At 35.7% G+C, this 17,694-nt stretch overlaps 1 protein-coding gene and 2 pseudogenes across 1 annotated transcript; 2 read left to right on the forward strand and 1 right to left on the reverse strand.

Annotated features, from left to right (window-relative positions):
- Positions 1-5,519: 5,519 nt before the first annotated feature.
- On the forward strand, positions 5,520-9,908 carry LOC120143048 (actin-depolymerizing factor 2-like). Its single transcript, XM_039157474.1, has 3 exons — positions 5,520-5,647; positions 9,416-9,576; positions 9,663-9,908. Exons 1-3 carry the CDS (start codon positions 5,645-5,647, stop codon positions 9,811-9,813), a joined length of 315 nt encoding a protein of 104 aa, XP_039013405.1. The 5' UTR covers positions 5,520-5,644; the 3' UTR covers positions 9,814-9,908.
- Positions 9,909-10,597: 689 nt separating this feature from the next.
- On the forward strand, positions 10,598-11,123 carry LOC120143037 (annotated as a pseudogene).
- A 1,739-nt stretch (positions 11,124-12,862) lies between these two features.
- Positions 12,863-16,325, reverse strand: LOC120143057 (annotated as a pseudogene).
- Positions 16,326-17,694: the final 1,369 nt, after the last annotated feature.

Here is a 17,694-nt window from a genome sequence, read left to right on the forward strand (position 1 = left end):
GAAAAAACTTTGAGTCTATTTATTTTGAAACAAAGTTTTGTCTCTCTTGAGACAATTTCGTGAAAAATCTTTGAGTCTGAAACAAAGTTTTGTATCTCTTGAGACAATTTTGCGAAAAAAATCTTGAGTTTGTTTCTTTGGAAACAAAATTCTTTCTCTCTAAGATAGTTTCTTTTGAAACAAAAAAATCTTGAGTTTGTTTCTTTTGAAACAAAATTTTGTCTCTCTTAAGATAATTCTTTTGAGACAAAAATCTTTGAATCTGTTTCTCTTAAATTGAATTTATCTCTTGAACCGTTTCTCTTGAAGTAAATCTTTGAATATGTTCATTTTGAAATCTTTGAGTTTGTTTCTCTTAACAAATCATCTTTGAGTCATTTCTTTAAAAACAAATGTTGTCTCTCTTGAGACGGTTTCTAATGAAAAAACTAACTTTTGAGATTGTTTCATTTGAAACAATTTGGTCTCACTTAAGATGGGATCCATCTTTGAGTCTGTTTCTTTGAAACAAATTTTATCTCTTAAAGACAATTTCTTTTGGAAAAAATCTTGAGTTTGTTTCCTTTGAACAAAATTTTGTCTCTCGAGACAACTTCTTTTGAAAACCCATATTTGAGATCGTTTAGACAATTCTTTTAAAATTACCCACCTTGAGATGCTTTTATTAAAACAAATTTTGACTCTCTTGAGGCAGTTTCTCTAGAAATACAAAATCTTTGAGTTTGTTTCACTTGAAATAAAACCATTTTTGAGTCGTTTCACTTGAAACATTTTCTATTGAAGCATTTTCTCTTAAAACAAGATCATCTTTGAGCTTGTTTCTCTGGAAACAATGTTTTATCCTTAAAACAATTTGTTTTGAAGAAAAATCTTTGAGTCTATTTCTTTGGAAACAAAATTTCGTCTCACTAAGATACCATTTTCTGAAAAACAAAGTTTTGTCTCTTGACAATGTCTTTTCAAAAAATAAAAAAATAAAAAAATCATTGAATCTCTTTCTTTGGAAACAAAATTTTGTGTCTCTCGAGACAGTCTTTGAGAAAAATCTTTGATTTTATTTCTTTGAACAAAATTCACCATCTTTGAATCGGTTTCCCTTGAAACAAAATAAACATCTTTGAGATCGTTTCTCTTGAAATGAATTTGTCTCATTTGAGCCAATTTCTCATGAAACACGATCTTGAGAACGTTTCCCTTAAAAAAAAAAAAAAAAAAAAAATTTTGTCTCGGTTGAGACAATTCCTTTAAACGCCGTCTTTGGGTTGTTTCCTTTGAAACGATTTTGTCTCTTCAAGACAGTTGCTTGGAAAAACTTATGTTTGAGTTTATTTCACTTGAAATAAAGCAAATATCTTGAGATCGTTTCTTTTGAAACGAATTTCGTCTCCCTTGAGACAATTTTTATCAAAATCCAATCTTTGAGTTTGTTTCTATTGAACACATCTTTGAGTTGGTCTCCTTTGAACCATTATCCTAGAGATAACCAGCCGTCCTCATCACGTAGGAACCATGTTATCACCTTTAGATGGCCAGAACTCTTCATCACGTATGAGCCGTGTCATCCCCAGACCAGATCTCCTCATCCGTAGGAGCCGTGTCAACCATAGATAACCAGCCGTCCTCATCACGTAGAACCGTGTTATCACCTTTAGATGGCCAGAACTCTTCATCACGTATGAGCCGTGTCATTCCCCGACCAGAATCTCTTCATCACGTAGCCCGTGTCAACCATAGATAACCAGCCGTCCTCATCACGTAGGAACCGTGTTATCACCTTTAGATGGCTAGAACTCTTCATCACGTATGAGCCGTGTCATCCCCAGACCAGATCTCCTCATCACGTAGGAGCCGGTCAACCATAGATAACCGTCCTCATCACGTAGGAGAACCGTGTTATCACCTTTAAATAGCCAAGAACTCTTCATCACGTAGAGCGTGTCACCTTTAGACGACCCAAACTCTTCATCACGTATGAGCATGTCGTCCCCAACAACCAATATTATCCAATTTCTATGTATAAATGGAAGAGAACTAGACAAAACGTGTTGTCTTATCATCTTTGCCCTATTCTTGTTAACACAAGAATGTGCAAAGAGGGGCAGCTGTAACACCCGTTTTTGTCCGGGTTTTTTTATCGTTATTTATTATTATTATTATTTTTATTATTATTATGTTTATTAATTACATATTACATATTTTACAGGCCAAAGCCCAATACAACAGGGCCCAACCGAGGCCCAACCAATACCCATCACTCAGCAGCCCGATGCAAACCCTAACCTTAGGTATCAACATCCCAGCGCCGCACCAACATAGACCATTCGATCTGGACCCATTCACGGTCCAGATCGATGGTAAATAGGGTTTCATAACCCTAAACTAATCCAGCCGTCGTGCCTCTTCAACGTTCCAGTAGCCGTTCAAGCCAACAGCCATCAAGCCACTGCCGCCAGTGAGTTCCAGTCGACGAGCCATCGCGAAAGCTTCCCGAGCCGATCAGAGCCCATCCCTCAAGCAGTCAACAGTGACAACATACCAAATCAATCACAATCAGAGAAAAAAACCCAATAAAAAACAAAAATAATCTAAATAAAAATCCCTATAATCCGAAATCCGGGATTCAATCACCCTAAATCAACAACCCCTATTTCCCTAAGCCTTAGGTACCATTATCACCGAAGAACCCTTAAAAAATCCAACAGGGCAACCATAATGGGGGGGTCATTCGGTGGTAAAAAAAAAAAACAGAGAGGTGGGAGGGGTTTTGAGAGAAAAAAAAAGAAATTCCATTCGAAAAAAAAAAGAAAAAGAAAACTAAGAGAGAAAGAAAAGGGCGAAGCCCTACCTCGGTTCAAGGTCATTCCGTGGCTGCCGGAGTCGAAGAAACCGTAGGTTCCATTGTAGATCTACGGAGTTTGAGCCGTTTCAGGCCAACGGATCCCCGATCCATGCTCAGGGTGAAAGGGTGCTTCGAATGATGCCTTCCCTCTCTCTTCGACGTCAGTGAACGGCGGTGGCCGCCGACGAGAGGCGGCCGGCACGGTGGAGACTCCACGTTTCTGGATCTCTCTCTCTCTCTGTCTCTCTTACTCTCTCTCTCTTCTTAGGTTAAAATGAAACAAATAAAAAAAAACTATCCTATTTAGCTTAAATGAAACATATAAGCAAAACGACGCCGTTCAGGTTCAGGGTATGCGTGTTTCAGCATGAAAGGGTAAATAGCCCATTTGGTCCCCATATGTTCTTAATCTTCCCCGTGTTTCTCATATTTTTAGGGTAAATCGCACTATAGGTCCCCATATATTTGTAACGTTCTGTTGTAGCCATTAAATGAAGTTTCATTTATTTGATTTCAGATTCTGATGTTTCCTTATTTATGTTTAGTCCTTTTATTATTTGTTAAGTTATTTTTGTTAATATTGACATTAGTCACTATATTGTAAATATATTATTTAGCCATTGGCTTGTGTATGGCTTAATTCCTATTTAGTCTTTTAGGTTTCAGTTTTTCTATTTAGTCTCCTTTTTTCTGTTATATTTTCGTCCTAACATATGTGTTGATGTTTATGATAATTTTTATATCAGGCCTGGAACTTGTGAAATGTTTATTTCAGTCCTTAAATTTCTGTAATGTTAGTTTGGTTTATGCCTATTCAGGTTTATTGATTTGTGATTAATTTTATTTTGATCATTGTATGTATATTAATGGAATTTATTAACATTTATGTTTTAGTCTTTAAACTGGGTTGCCTTCTATTTTAGTCCATCTTTGTTCTTAGTTTTTATTTTCGATGAGTTTGATTTTGGTCATCTGTTTTGCTTCCTTTTCATTTCGGTCCTTTATGTTGGCTTGTGGGTTCGATTGGGTTAATGTTTGATTTAGGCTTAAATTTTCTTTTTGGTTCATTTTAGTCACTGTTTTAGTTCATTGTATATTTTTATGTGGTATTCGAATCTGGTCTTGACATTCGTATGTATTTTATTTTAGTCATTGTTGTATTCAGATTTAATTATTATTCGGCCTTCTATGTTTTTGTTGATATTTTAATTTGGCCATATTTTTTATGCATGTTTCGTTTTAGTCCCTGTTTAACATTTGGCTTAATTGTGGTTTAGTTCTTTATGTTTTTTCATTTCATTTTGGTCCCTAATATGATTTATGGTTTATTTTTTTTCTTCTTTTACTGTTTTTTTAAATATTTGTTAATTATATTTTAGCCCTTCTTCTTTACTGTTTTTTTAAATATTTGTTAATTATATTTTAGCCCCTTAAATGTTTATATTTATTTTGGGCTGTAATTTACTATTTATATTTAGTCATTTATGTATGGATGTGCATTTTACTCATTAGTTAATTATTGGTATGTGTTTACTTAATTTAATGTAAATCTTTGTGTTTCCAATCACATTTATTTTCATTATATTTTTATCCATGTAAGAAATATTCGATTATACTTTCAAGAACACGTATGCGTAGAATGGGCGTGGAAAGTACCACTTGGTCGAAGTGGTACGATCCGATATGGCATTTTTACGACATAGGGACTTGTAACAAGTCGAGTATATTTTACTAATTAATTTATTAAAATGATGTAATATGTGGTACCTTAAGTGACACTTACTTTATTTTATGTGAATGTAAATTTTAAATTTTCTTTTTTTATTCGATATGTTTTTAAATAAATGATGAGAGAATATTCTTTAAAAGATAAGAAATAGACAAGTTAACTTTCCCGACGGAGGATTGTTAATCTCGAGATTTCCTTTCAAATTAAGAATTTTTAGTTTTATATTCAAATTGTAATTTTCACCATTTACGACGATGTGTAAGCTATACAGTACCAATTTTGGGCGTTGTGGGGGTGTTTACCCTTCCCCACACGTAACCGACTCCCGAACCTGTTTTAAATGAATCTTTGGTAACGTAGACCAAATTTTGTCTTATAAAATTATTTTTCTTAAAATTGTTTTTAAAAGACGTTCTTAGGTGTTTGACCTACCTAACCCAAAGGTCGATGGCGACTCTTTTCAATTTTATTCAAATCACCAAAATTTCCAAATTAAAGTCATAATTGTTTTTAAAAATGATATCTAATTGTTTAAAAAAAAATGGTTATGACATAAGGTCATGATCCAAATTTGTAGAATGCCCTGAAAATAAAACACACCGGCAGTAGCTGTTGAATAAATCCGCAGTTGAAAAGAAACTAAAGATGAACTTTCAAAGCACAGCTTGGGCAGGCACACTATGCTTTTTCATATTCTTTAACTCGGGGGATTGCATCCATTGGGTTGGAATGCAGTAAGCGCTAATCTAATGTGCTGGGAGGAGGGAGATTATTTCATGAAGTTCGTTCCGAATCCGGGTTGAGAGCCGACCGCCAAAGCAACCTCACATCGGGGCATACCCGATATTTCTTCTTTAATCCACGTGTCGCATCATCAATGGACAAACCCCCATTCTCCCTCACGACCTCATCATGACGGAGTAAAGCAACTAAAATGAAAAACCTCTAAAGAATATTTCGCTTCACGAAGCAATATATATATATATATTTTGAAAAAGTAAGTCCTTAATTATCATCTTCTGTTTCTTTGAGATCGCCTTCAGATTTTCTCTCCGTAAGTTCAATCTAAAGAAGCGATGGTGAGTTTTGCATTTTCCTTTTTTATTTCTTTTTCGGTTTTCTTATTGTTCTTCTTAGTTCAACTAGTGTTTGTCTGATCTATGATTCATTGACTAAATCTTGATTTTTCTTTTTCAAAGTATACATCCAATTGTCATTTACTTTGAACATAGATCTTTAACTTAGTTTGAAATTTTAAATTATTTGAGTACTGGATTTCATTTCTTGAATTTGTAATCGAGTTGATGATTCGATGATAGAATAACTGTTCAATGTTTGATCTCTTGCTGTTGTTTTGGATTTTTAAATTCGTATTTAGTTTCAGAGCTTTTTTCAGATAAAACAGATGCTTCTGCTAACATCCATGGATATCTGACATTTTGATTCTTTTGGGAATTTCTTTTTTGAATACAAATATTGATAAGCATTATAATGTATTAATGTATGATAGAACAATTGTGTATGTGTATTGACTTTTTGGTATTGACACCTGCATTTATTTCCTGTTTCAAGTTCTGATTTCTTTTTTTTGATAGAAGTTGGAGGTCTCATTAAAAACTCCCTTCGTATTCGTTCACATACTAAAAGTATGTTAACGAACATTGGAAGGAAGAAAGAGTACCTCAAATTTTATTGATAATAATACCCGATACAAAAGACACCACGGAATATCCTCTCATGGTGATGTACACCATTACAACAAACACCTTAACCCTATATATCCTCATCCAAAGCCACAATCCAATCACCTTCTAATTACACCATAGCAGTAGGATTAAAACAACGCAACAGAACATAAGCAAAAAAGCAACACCTACAACCATATAGATAAAAAAAAACCACAATTGAAGAGACAAGATCTAATGAGACTCGTCTTCTTCAGGAGCCCAAGGTTTGGTTTGAATGAAGGCTCTATCTCATGCACCATGACCTTGAAGAAGTTGTCACCAACCTTCAATTCCACCATCGCATCAATTCTCGCATCAGCCTTTATGAACTTTCGTCGATAGCTAGTAATAAACCCCACTTATCAACAATGTTCTTGAAAGTATTCCAATTCCATGCGTGAAAAGGAACACCCTCGCAAACTAACCATACTCGACGACACTCCATTACCAAACTCTCTGACCAAGCTTCGACTATGGAGAACCACTCTGCGAGAAATTGATTTTTGTTCTTCACTTCTCAATGAAGCATTGTCTTCGAAAATCATTAAAATCGCATTAACCAGCAGCTCTCATTAAGGTAAAGCCAGTGAGGCCCTTCGCTTGCATTTGTCTAGCGAGATGACCAATTTTGACAAAGTCCTTGCACCACCCCACTAGACAATTGCTCAACACCTGAAGTTTTTCTTCATCTATAACACCTTCAACTTTATAATGATTCTTCCTCGAATCATCTTCCATCCCGGACTTGCGAAGAACACCTGACGAGGACTTCCTCCAATAGGAATGTCGAGGTTTGAATTTAGCATAAGAAACGCCAACTTTGCTGCCATCGATACGAGAGCCATTCATTTTTGAGATTGCTCTCCTTGCTTCTTCAATAGTTGCATACCGAATAAACCCAAAACGGACCCCTTTCGAGTTTCTTTTTTTAGGAATGAAGGCATCAATAACATGACCATGTGTGCCAAAAATAGACCCAAGTCTCTTCCAATGGATCATCTCTGGAAGGTTTTCGATAAAAATCGTGAAACAACCATTTCTGATCCCATTTCCGATTCTTGGATGACCATCCTTCGACCAATTTTGAAACTCATTTTTTCCTTCTCGTTACTTCGGAAAACTTTTCATGGGAGTACCCTTTCATGATGCTCTCCTTGGTTCCATCCTGAACAATATCAGCGATAGGTAAAGTTGGTGTTGTCTGCACTACAGAATTAGTTCCGAGCTTTTGTTTCCCTCCTGAGAAGAAGACAGTCCATTGTCATCAATCCTACCAACAGGAGGGTGACAGTCTGAAGTAGCTTTAGCAAAGCAATTTTTCAAACACCCGGTTGATAAAGGACTATCACCCAACCTTGCTGAGAATACTCTTGAATTTTGCTTTTGGGGCGAAGGCGATTGCCTGAAGGTAGTGCCGTCGGCCTCAACTGTCCAACCTGCCTCACGGGCCAAGGCGGCCAGTACATCGTTCATATTAGAACGCTCTGAGAGATGGAAATTACCAAACTGCCGCAATCCGGCCAGCATACGTCTAGTGAAGGCTCGCCTGTTCCGTCTCCGGAGCTTTGTCCTTTCCTTTTCGCTCTCCCTCTCACGTTTTTCCTTGCCGGAAAATGAAAAATTGATTGCATTGTCAGGTCCAGAGGAAGTACTAATGGAGTTCACAGACGCTGCACCTGCCGCAGTTGTTGCAGCTAAACCACTAGTACGCCTGTGCTTAGACGAGCGTAGAGGATCCATGGAGATCTGGGAAAGATGATTTACAGGAAAAACAGACAGCTTGGAGGATAGTGTAAGATTTCACCGAACCAGATGGATAGAACTGGGAAGTTGGGAAGAGGATTAACTGGAAAAACAGACAGCTTGGATAGGGTAAGATTTCACCGAACCAGTACACTGGAAATAGAACTGATTTTCGACACTAGGAAAGGGAGTTATGATCGCGAGAAGAAGCTGAGTCCGGTGGTGAGGCGGAGACGACCACTAGCGGCGGGAAGAGGCGTAAATCGACGGTGAACTTCGAGCAGATCTGCGTCGATTGAATGTCTCAATCGCAAATCTAAAGCCAGATTTGGAATCACCTCGAGTCGGTGAACTTCCCAGGAGAAAAAAGCTTCAAACGGTGGTCGGAGTATGGCGGCGGACGGCGGCGGCAGCAGCGGACGGTTGTCGGAGGCAGCTGACAATGGGTGGATGTCGGAGGAGAGAGAAAAATTTTCAAAAGACGCCTGGGCTTTTGTAATTCGAAATTTTGTGGTTCTGATTTCTTGATCATTCTTCCAATGTCCATTTGTGGATAGATTATGTTTTTGAGATAGATTCATTGATTTACTCATTCTTTTTTTTTTTTTTTTAAAGGCTGAAGCTTTTTGCCGCCACAAGTGGATATGGCTCACTACAGATTTGATATCCTACTGATGAACCATGACATGCATTCTCAACCCCTTTGTTATTCTTATTGTTGTTTTGCTTGAATTTGTCTCAAGGTCATTGCATTATCTCATTCTGGCCCCTGCTATTTAACACTCTAGGTTGGGATATTGCACTTAGGCCTGTTAAATGTGTAAGAATATTAGTTGATTGTTAGATTTGTGGGTTGGTTGAGGAAGTTGGGCAGCTGAGCTCTCTTTTTCAACGGGTGTGATTGTTGTTTCTTGAATTTATCTCAAATAAATTCATTGGCATTCATCTCTTACAATCGCACCCAATATCTAAAACTCCTTTCAAGTTTGGACTATTGCATTTACGTTTAATAGAAAGAATTTTTTGTGATTTCAAGTTTATTGTGTATTTTGAAAACCTGGAAAATCAGTGTGGAATGGATGGCCTGGATGGTTAGATTTGTGAGTTCGTTAAGGAAGTGGAGCTCTTGTTCTCCGGAGTGTATAATTTTTGTGAAGTTTTTGAGTCACTGACCTAACATTGCCTTATTTTCAATAATAGAGAGAATTCATGAATACGAGTTTTTTCTAGTATTTATTAATTATTGTCTTGGGAATGCTGGCATAGGGAAACAAGAAAAATAAGTCAGACAAGTTGATGGATTAATTTGTAATATATAGTTTGAAGGGGTCGTTGTTGTATGTAAGCTTATGTCTGCTATGAATTCTTTTGTTACAGGCAAACGCAGCTTCTGAAATGGAGAAACTTGGTGAGCCAACTCAAAGCTATGATGATTTCACTGCTAGCCTCCCTGCCGATGAGTGTCGATATGCTGTATATGATTTTGACTTTGTGACTGCTGAAAATTGCCAGAAAAGCAGTATTTTCTTCATTGCATGGTACTATTAATATGCTTGAAACTATGAGTGATTTTTACTGTCCCATGCCTTGTACGTTTCAGTCATTGTTTTTTGTTTGTTTCAAGGTCTCCGGACACCTCAAGGGTGAGAAGCAAGATGATTAATGCAAGCTCGAAGGACAGGTTCAAGAGAGAGTTGAACGGCATTCAACTAGAGCTACAGGCAACTGATCCCACCGAGATGGGACTTGATGTTATAAGAAGCCGCGTGAACTAAATTGAAGTCTCCAGGAGGCATGATATTCAAATTCTTTCTCCTTTTGCTTTAAGTGAAATGTTAATAGGTTGCGGAAGGCATTATTATCGACCTGAATGAAACAGCGTCTTACAGTTTGATTCAGTAGAACGAAATTCTATATTCTTCAGGGATATATGAATATGGTACTCTCTTCTTAGGCTTGTTCTTGCGTGGTTAAATCCATAAGAACGGATATTTGGTTACTCGTACAGACTGTAAGTGGCCTGCAAGCAATTAATTGGTTCATTTTGTTTTATGATCAAAGGTAAATAAGAAGACAGCAGATAAATATATCTTTATAAAAATAACACCGAGTTTGAAACTTTCGCTTATAAATATAAATGGATCAAGTACATAAGTCAATGAACTATCTTCTCAAATGATTGTTTTAGTCATTATTATAATTGTTATAAAAGTTTACATATGTATAATTTAGTGATCTTCAAATATACTTTTCCCAATACAAAATTTGGAAAAGAAATCATTTCCACTTTCGCTGGCAGCCGAAAACGTCTTAGCTCTTCAATCCAAACTCCACAATAGCTGCCAATAAAGTATCGCCACGTCTCCAACATTACTTCCCACGTAAAATGTCTTTTACTTATCTCCCCAGGCCGTTGATCCCCATTCCGAAATCCTAATCCAATGGTCAGGAATGTCCAAATACTCGATCCTCGTCTCTCCGTACCTCCAATCAAACGTTTCCTTTAACTTCTATAAATACTAAACCCCAACTATTCTTTTCCTCCAGTTCTCACTCAACCACCATCACAGCAGTCAAATTTCCCAGCTTACGCTCTATGCAACAATCTTGCTTTCTCGATGGCCTCAAAAGCTGAGAAGAAACCGGCCGAGAAGAAGCCAAAGGTCGGCAAGAAGCTTCCAAAGGAGGGCGGCGCTGCCGGAGGCGAAAAAAAGAAAGAAAGCCAAGAAGAGTGTGGAGACTTACAAGATCTACATATTCAAGGTCCTCAAACAAGTCCATCGTGATATTGGGATCTCAAGCAAAGCCATGGGAATCATGAACAGTTTCATCCACGATATCTTTGAGAAGCTTGCTCAAGGAGCTTCGAGGCTAGCGAGGTACAACAAGAAGCCTACGATCACCTTCAGGGAAATCCAGACTGCGGTTAGACTTGTTCTGCCCGGAGAACTTGCGAAACACGCCGTGTCTGAAGGTACTAAGGCGGTGACTAAATTTACTAGCTCTAAAATGTAGCAATTTGAACAGTGAGGGTTTCTGCATCTTTTGGAAATGTGAATTCGTTGAAATTTGAGAATTTAAGCTCAGGTATTTTCTTGTAAGTTCCTTTTTGGTGAATGTATGTATTACATGTTGCTGAGGGATCCAAAATAGTTGGGACTTTGATTTGAAAATGCCTTTATTTGTCTTCTATAAATGTTCTTGATCAGCGTCTAATCTACAATAACTATCTTTCTTTGTTTTATATTTTGCATATAATCAATTCTTCTTAAGCTTTTCGATGGCTGATATTAATCTTGGTGCGTTCTTATGTATTTCCTTTCTGTTATCAAATCTGAACCATTTCCATAGCTTATTTTCTCGAGCACATTTCGGTTTTTAATCTAGCTTGCAATTACTTGACCCTTGATGTTGTATGTTTTTGTCATTTGTCATTCCTATAGAAATCCCATGTTTTTATTCACTTTTGTTTCCTTTTTCTTAGTTAGGCAGGATTTGTGAGTTTCACTTCGCTTATCTAATACCAGCTTGATTGGTGTATAATATAGTGTATTCTGCGAGCTGCTGGTTGCGGAAAAATTGTGTCTGAAAAGGTTTTTGATACATGGCGGAGACAATTTTATATCAAATCGGACTTGTGATCCTTGGTTAAAATAAGAGTTAGTAATGTGATACGAATCTTGTATTGATTGAGTATATAAACAGTGTCGAACTTGTGATATTTTGTGGTCAACTTAAATTTTTAAAAAGTTCAAACGTTAAAATTAAATTTTTCAAAAAGATCGATCGAATGATCCAATTTACATTTTTTTCAACAAAAAAAAAAAATTGGAGTCTAACTAAAATTTTTAAAACTTTGAGAGGCTTGATGAAATTTTTTAAAAATTATTGAAGGGGCATTAAAAAATTTCAAAGCTTAATCTAAATTCTTAAAAATTTTGTTGGACCAATTTTTTTATAAAAATTAAGGGTTAAGATTATAATTTTTTATATTACTAATCTTCACTGTGTTCTGCCTTTGTACATAAATGTGAGTACTATAGCATTTTTGTAGACATAAGAGAAAAATGTGTGGCCAAAATGGGTAATAATCGGCATTTTTCTTTCACGACCAGTGTTGTATTGCTGTTAATTTAGTTTTCTTCATATACAGTAGTTATTTTCTGGGGTTGGTGACATGAAGCGATTTTCGGTCCACTATATGATAATAGGAGTGGGTGACCCAAGGTTTGTGATGTTGGGTTTTCCAATAAAGTTGTTTGTATCTTGCAGTAGTTTAGAACAAAATAACAATTTTTCTTGGCACGGATAGAAGGCTTTGGCGGATACAACAATGTTCAGCTCGACGGGAGGCTGATGAAAATTAAAAGATTGTTAGAACAAAATTTGCTACCCCTCCTAGACTAAGATTGGTATGTTTGGCAGGCAACGTGGTGGTGCTGGAGGAGGAAAGGTGTATGAAGATTCCACACAAATTGAAGGTTGTATTGGTTGGTTTTAAGTCTTTCTTTCTACTGTGGACATTATGTGCTTCATCTCTACCTTATACACTAGTCATGGAAAGAAGTCTTAGTGTCTTGATGTATGGAGTATGAGGCTTGTTCCTTTTGACTTGGGCATAAAGAATTTGGGTTAGTGGAAAGCTATCATCTTGTAATCTTCAATTATGTTTTGATTCCGATGGGTAGATTTCTTTTTCTTCTTTTATCTGTCAAGAATTATTTTTATGAATAAGGATGAACAATAATAAATTTAACAATATCCAAAGTCCTAATGTTTTCTTGAAAGCTTCAGCATTCCATTTTATCTCATAAGAATTGCTCTTTACCAACCCATGAGTAACCTTCAACTCCGTCAACAATCTGATTTCTAGCTACCGTACTTGCTAATTTGAATCCGCACTTCTCATCCAAAAGAAACCTGTACACTTCCCATTCATGCTCTGAACTTGAATATCTCCCAATATCAGCCTAAAATTTAAAACAACCATATCGGCGGCCTTGGGCGAAAATGATACAACAAACCGCACTTTCAGAAGCTAATGGTAGGGAGAGAATTTTTTCAAGACCCTCCAAGTACAAGAAAATCTTGAAAAAAAAAATTAAATATGTTAGTATGCTACAACCAGTTGATTCTTGAATGAACTATTAGCCAATCATGCTACCATACATGTGTCTTAAAACTATAGAAATACAAAACTCAAGTCCCAAGGAGCTTTTGCATTATTGTTGACCTTCCGTTATGAAATATCATAGCAAACAACAAAAGTGCAGTATATTCATAGGTTTCAGAATCATTTTCATTGAATTTATCTCTTACCGAGAATATGCAAATTCCAAGAGACTTCAGAGCTAGTGTAACATTATAGAACACCCTTGGTCTTCCCTTTCCTGATAACTCAACTGGATTAGCAACTAGAAGTTCAGTATCTGGCCCTCGGTTTGAAATGATAACACGCAATGGGTGAAGCATTTCCATCCTCAAACGAGAACATAATCCATCTTGCTTATCAGGATCCAGAATCTTCTTCCCATTGTTTTGCTGAATAAACAGGTCTAGATCACGATAACCGTTGGAATTTATTGAGAACAGACCATAAGCTATCTGGGTAAAATAACAAACAGCCATTATCAATAAAATCAAAATTTAAGTCAAGCTGACAGCATAGGGAAGTCATTAGTGAGTGTCCTTCAAAGACATGTTCAACTTTTTCAAGGTTATTATATATTTGGAGAACCCTTAGAAGATTTCACACCGTATGCATGTTTGGATATATGTCGAATGGGGAATTTCACACATGGATACTTACATAAATAAAGAGTAGATGCAACATAAAAATGTACAGCAAAGTCATTCTCATCATTAGCCCCTTCATTCAGCAAGAGGAAATCATGTGGGTCAAAAAAGTAGTATATAGTTTAATAGGTCCCCAACTCTTTTGCACCATGCAATCGGTATAGATATCAAACCCAGATATCACATTGTCTGAACTCTAAACAGAATTAATTTCACTCATTTTATTTAGGGGGTAGCCATGTAGGTGAAACTACCTCAATCATGTCATTTTTGAAAAATAGGAATGGCATGAGATGCAGGAATTATGCAGCACAATTGAACAGACAAATTATATGGAACGTGTCAAAACAAATAATCAAAGGAAAATAGCCTACACAGCTAATATTTTAAGGAACTTGTTAATAATTTAAAAGTTTAGCAGAACGCAGAATACCATGATATTGCAGTCTTTCAAAGTTCTCAACAAATCATAGAAAAGACCTTTGTGATCAACACAAAGTATTTGACACAATGTATGAGCCGGGCTCAATGAATTGTCAACTACCACATTTGCTTTCTTCAGTCTCACCATGTCTTGGATAAGAGCTTGCGAACGAATCTCTTTATCTGATAGATCAAAACGGAATAACTCTTCTGTTATAGCAAGAGAAAGAGATGAGATACCTTGACAACATTCATACTCAGGACCAGCCAACTTGAGTTCACAACTGATACACGATTCACCCAACACAGCATTTAATTGTTTATATGTATCATCTTGTCGTTCTCTTGTGTGTAAAAGCTCCCTGACAATGTCGCAACATAGTTGAGAACTAACCCATGGCATTCAATACCTTAAGAGGACTTTATTCGTTCATACAATTACACAAGTTCTTTCTAGCTTTGCGCTTAAAATTACGGCTCAATCATGTATTTCTTCATATAAACAACTACACAAGTAAAACTACAAATTCTACAAATAACACCTCAATCATCAATCCACAATATATGCATCATATTATTTCTGACTTTTCAATGACCTATAAGTTCCAAGCAGCAGTACAAGCATCAAGAGACACTCCGAAGTGTATGTTCAATTTTATATTTGAGATTTTCATATGCTTAAAATGTTCTAGGAAAATCATATTTTCATTCCAATGTTTGGATATATGTCGGTTAAGAATATTGTAAACACATACTTAAAGAAAATGAAGAATTGGGGCAACATAGATGGAGAGAGGACCAAAGAACAAACAAAAACAAAAATGAGCTAATGCAAAGGCAAATAAAACCACAAACTGCATGACAAGACATTTCACTTTCACTAGAAGTGGACCATTCGATGAGTAGTCCTAAATTAAATGCTCTCTGGGCAATATTAAAGAGCCAAAGCCTGGACTCATTGACCTATCTATCAATCAGAAACAAAGAACTAGAGTATCCCATAAATACAAATAATTAAAAAAAAAAATCTAAGCAAACAAAAAACTGCTATTACATTTGCAAACATTGCTATAACCAAAGCATGACATGCATCTAAGAATTGAATCTCACATGTTATCTGTTATAAAGAAGAGATCGAGGACTCTGCCATCTGGGGTTGTTGTAACTTTCACCTTTTGAATTGAGAGCTCAAACTCAGAAAGGACCTGTGTTACATCTAAAACAAAGATTTCAAGCACTTTAGAACCAAACAATATACAGTGCAATGCACACATAAACTGTTACTCGGACTGGGGTATCGAAGCAAAGATTCCAATCACATTAGGACAAAGGTAGTTGAAGTAAAATGAAGTATCAAAGCAACATAGCACATAAAACATGAGCAGGCAATCAAAAGAATTACGGGTGATTTAAGAGGAATCACACACAATTACCATGTAATAATCCTTTCCGATCAAGGCAAAAGAACTGCAGCAAGTAAACCTGAGAAGCGGCCGAGTTTGACGGCCGACCATTTAAGTAAAATGTCACTGAACAAGGACATAAGAATTGAAGGCGGTTCTTCAAACTTGGCCACCTTACAAAAGGTGAGCTCAAGTAAGGAACAACCCAAAATACCATATAGCACCAAATTCCATCCGTCGAAACATCTATAACCAAAAATATTTACCATACAAAACATCAGCTAATCAAGGAAAAAACTTCCCAGATTTCCGGTTATGCCAAAATCAAAGAAATCATAATCTAAAACAATGCAAATTAAATTTTCCAATAATTGCAGTGAAATTGGAAGAAAGGCGAAGGGTAAACGAAGAACTAACCTCCTTTGGTGATGTAAAGACCGAAATCAAGAATTATATGGCAAATATCGAAACCGAGGCCATGCTTATCAGGACAATTAACTGTAATTACATGAGGGTCTCCAGCATTCTTTCCTTTCTGGATCAGAACGGCGTCATCGGTCGGAACTCCCATACCGACCAAAAAGAAAAAATAATGGAGAAAAACTTTACGGAAACTCGATTTGCGTCAGCTGAACCAATCTCTTCCTCGTCGAAACGTGCCTATATTTCACTATTGAGCTTTCTTTTTATATATTTTCTTTGGTTTTTAATAAATTCGACAAAAATCTGGAGAGAAACGGAGAGACAGATAGAGAGAAGGGTTAATATTTAATAAAACTGGGGAAGGCAGTGCATTTGAGTTGGCAGTGAAGATCGTATAGGGAAAACTGAATCCACGTCAGCAAACAGTTATCGGCGCGTGGAGGCATGTTGATGGTTCAAACTGTGACGTGATGGACCGAAGGCTCAGGTTATGGGTTTGCTCGCAGCTGTACAGGTGTTCCATTTTGTCCTTTTTAGAATACCATGTTATTGTCTTGGACAAGCAGATAAAGGTGACCAAGTTCTAAGATGGAAGATAATTCTAAGTATTTAGACTATAACACTGACTATTTCATTAAGGTATTTCTCACTTGTTAATAAAAAAATCCAACAATTTAAAAACATTATTTATATTATATATCATTTTGATTTTAAGATTTTATCTAACTATTCAAATTATAAATATCTATTCTTAAAAGTTTTAATAAACACTTTTAAGAGAGAATATAATTCTTAAATAATTAAATTTATTATAGAATGATTCAGTTCATCTCAATTGATATAAAAAATCAGAAACAATTAATTGAAAGATAATTTTAAGGGTTGGAAGATATAAATATTTTTTTTTTGTTAAGAGATCTTGATTGTTCGATTGGAATCTTAATAATAAGATAAACGTATAAACTTTGGAGGGATGAGTATGTCATTTTAGTCTATTGATCTTGAAAGAAGATTTTAAAAATTTATCAAAAAAACAAAAGCATGAATTTTTTTTAATAAATAACTAATTTTATTCAAAATAAAAAACTTCTCAAACTACAATGAAGATTTACAATTATAATAATAAATTAAATACATAATTAGAAAATTTTATTATAATCATTAAAACAAAACTAGTAACTTAAGATCACTTAAGAACCATACAAGAAAATATTAAATCTAACTAAGAAAGTCTAACAAAGATAGATATAAAAAAATCTGATTGCATTGGCAAATAAACTACAATAAGGGAATCAAACTATTGAAAGACCATCGACAAACCGGAAATCAGACTCGAGCGACGTGAAAAACTATCCATGAACACAAATCGGATATCTGAATCCAATCCAAGGGTCCAAAGTATGAAATATCAACAAGATATCATATAAGCATCATCTTGATCAGTCGTGACGATGCCAAATCAACCCTTAAAAAATGATAAATAAAAAAGGTCAAAGAATCGAAAAACATGCCAAAAACATAAAAAAAATGTCATAAAAGCAAATGAAAACGTGCAACATTGGCAGATATTTTGAAAATAAAAAACAAAAGAAAATAAAGATGTGATATAAA

This window comes from Hibiscus syriacus, unplaced genomic scaffold (genome assembly GCF_006381635.1).
Source record: "Hibiscus syriacus cultivar Baekdansim isolate YM2019G1 unplaced genomic scaffold, ASM638163v2 tig00002237_pilon, whole genome shotgun sequence".
In the NCBI taxonomy this organism is placed as follows: Eukaryota; Viridiplantae; Streptophyta; class Magnoliopsida; order Malvales; family Malvaceae; genus Hibiscus; species Hibiscus syriacus.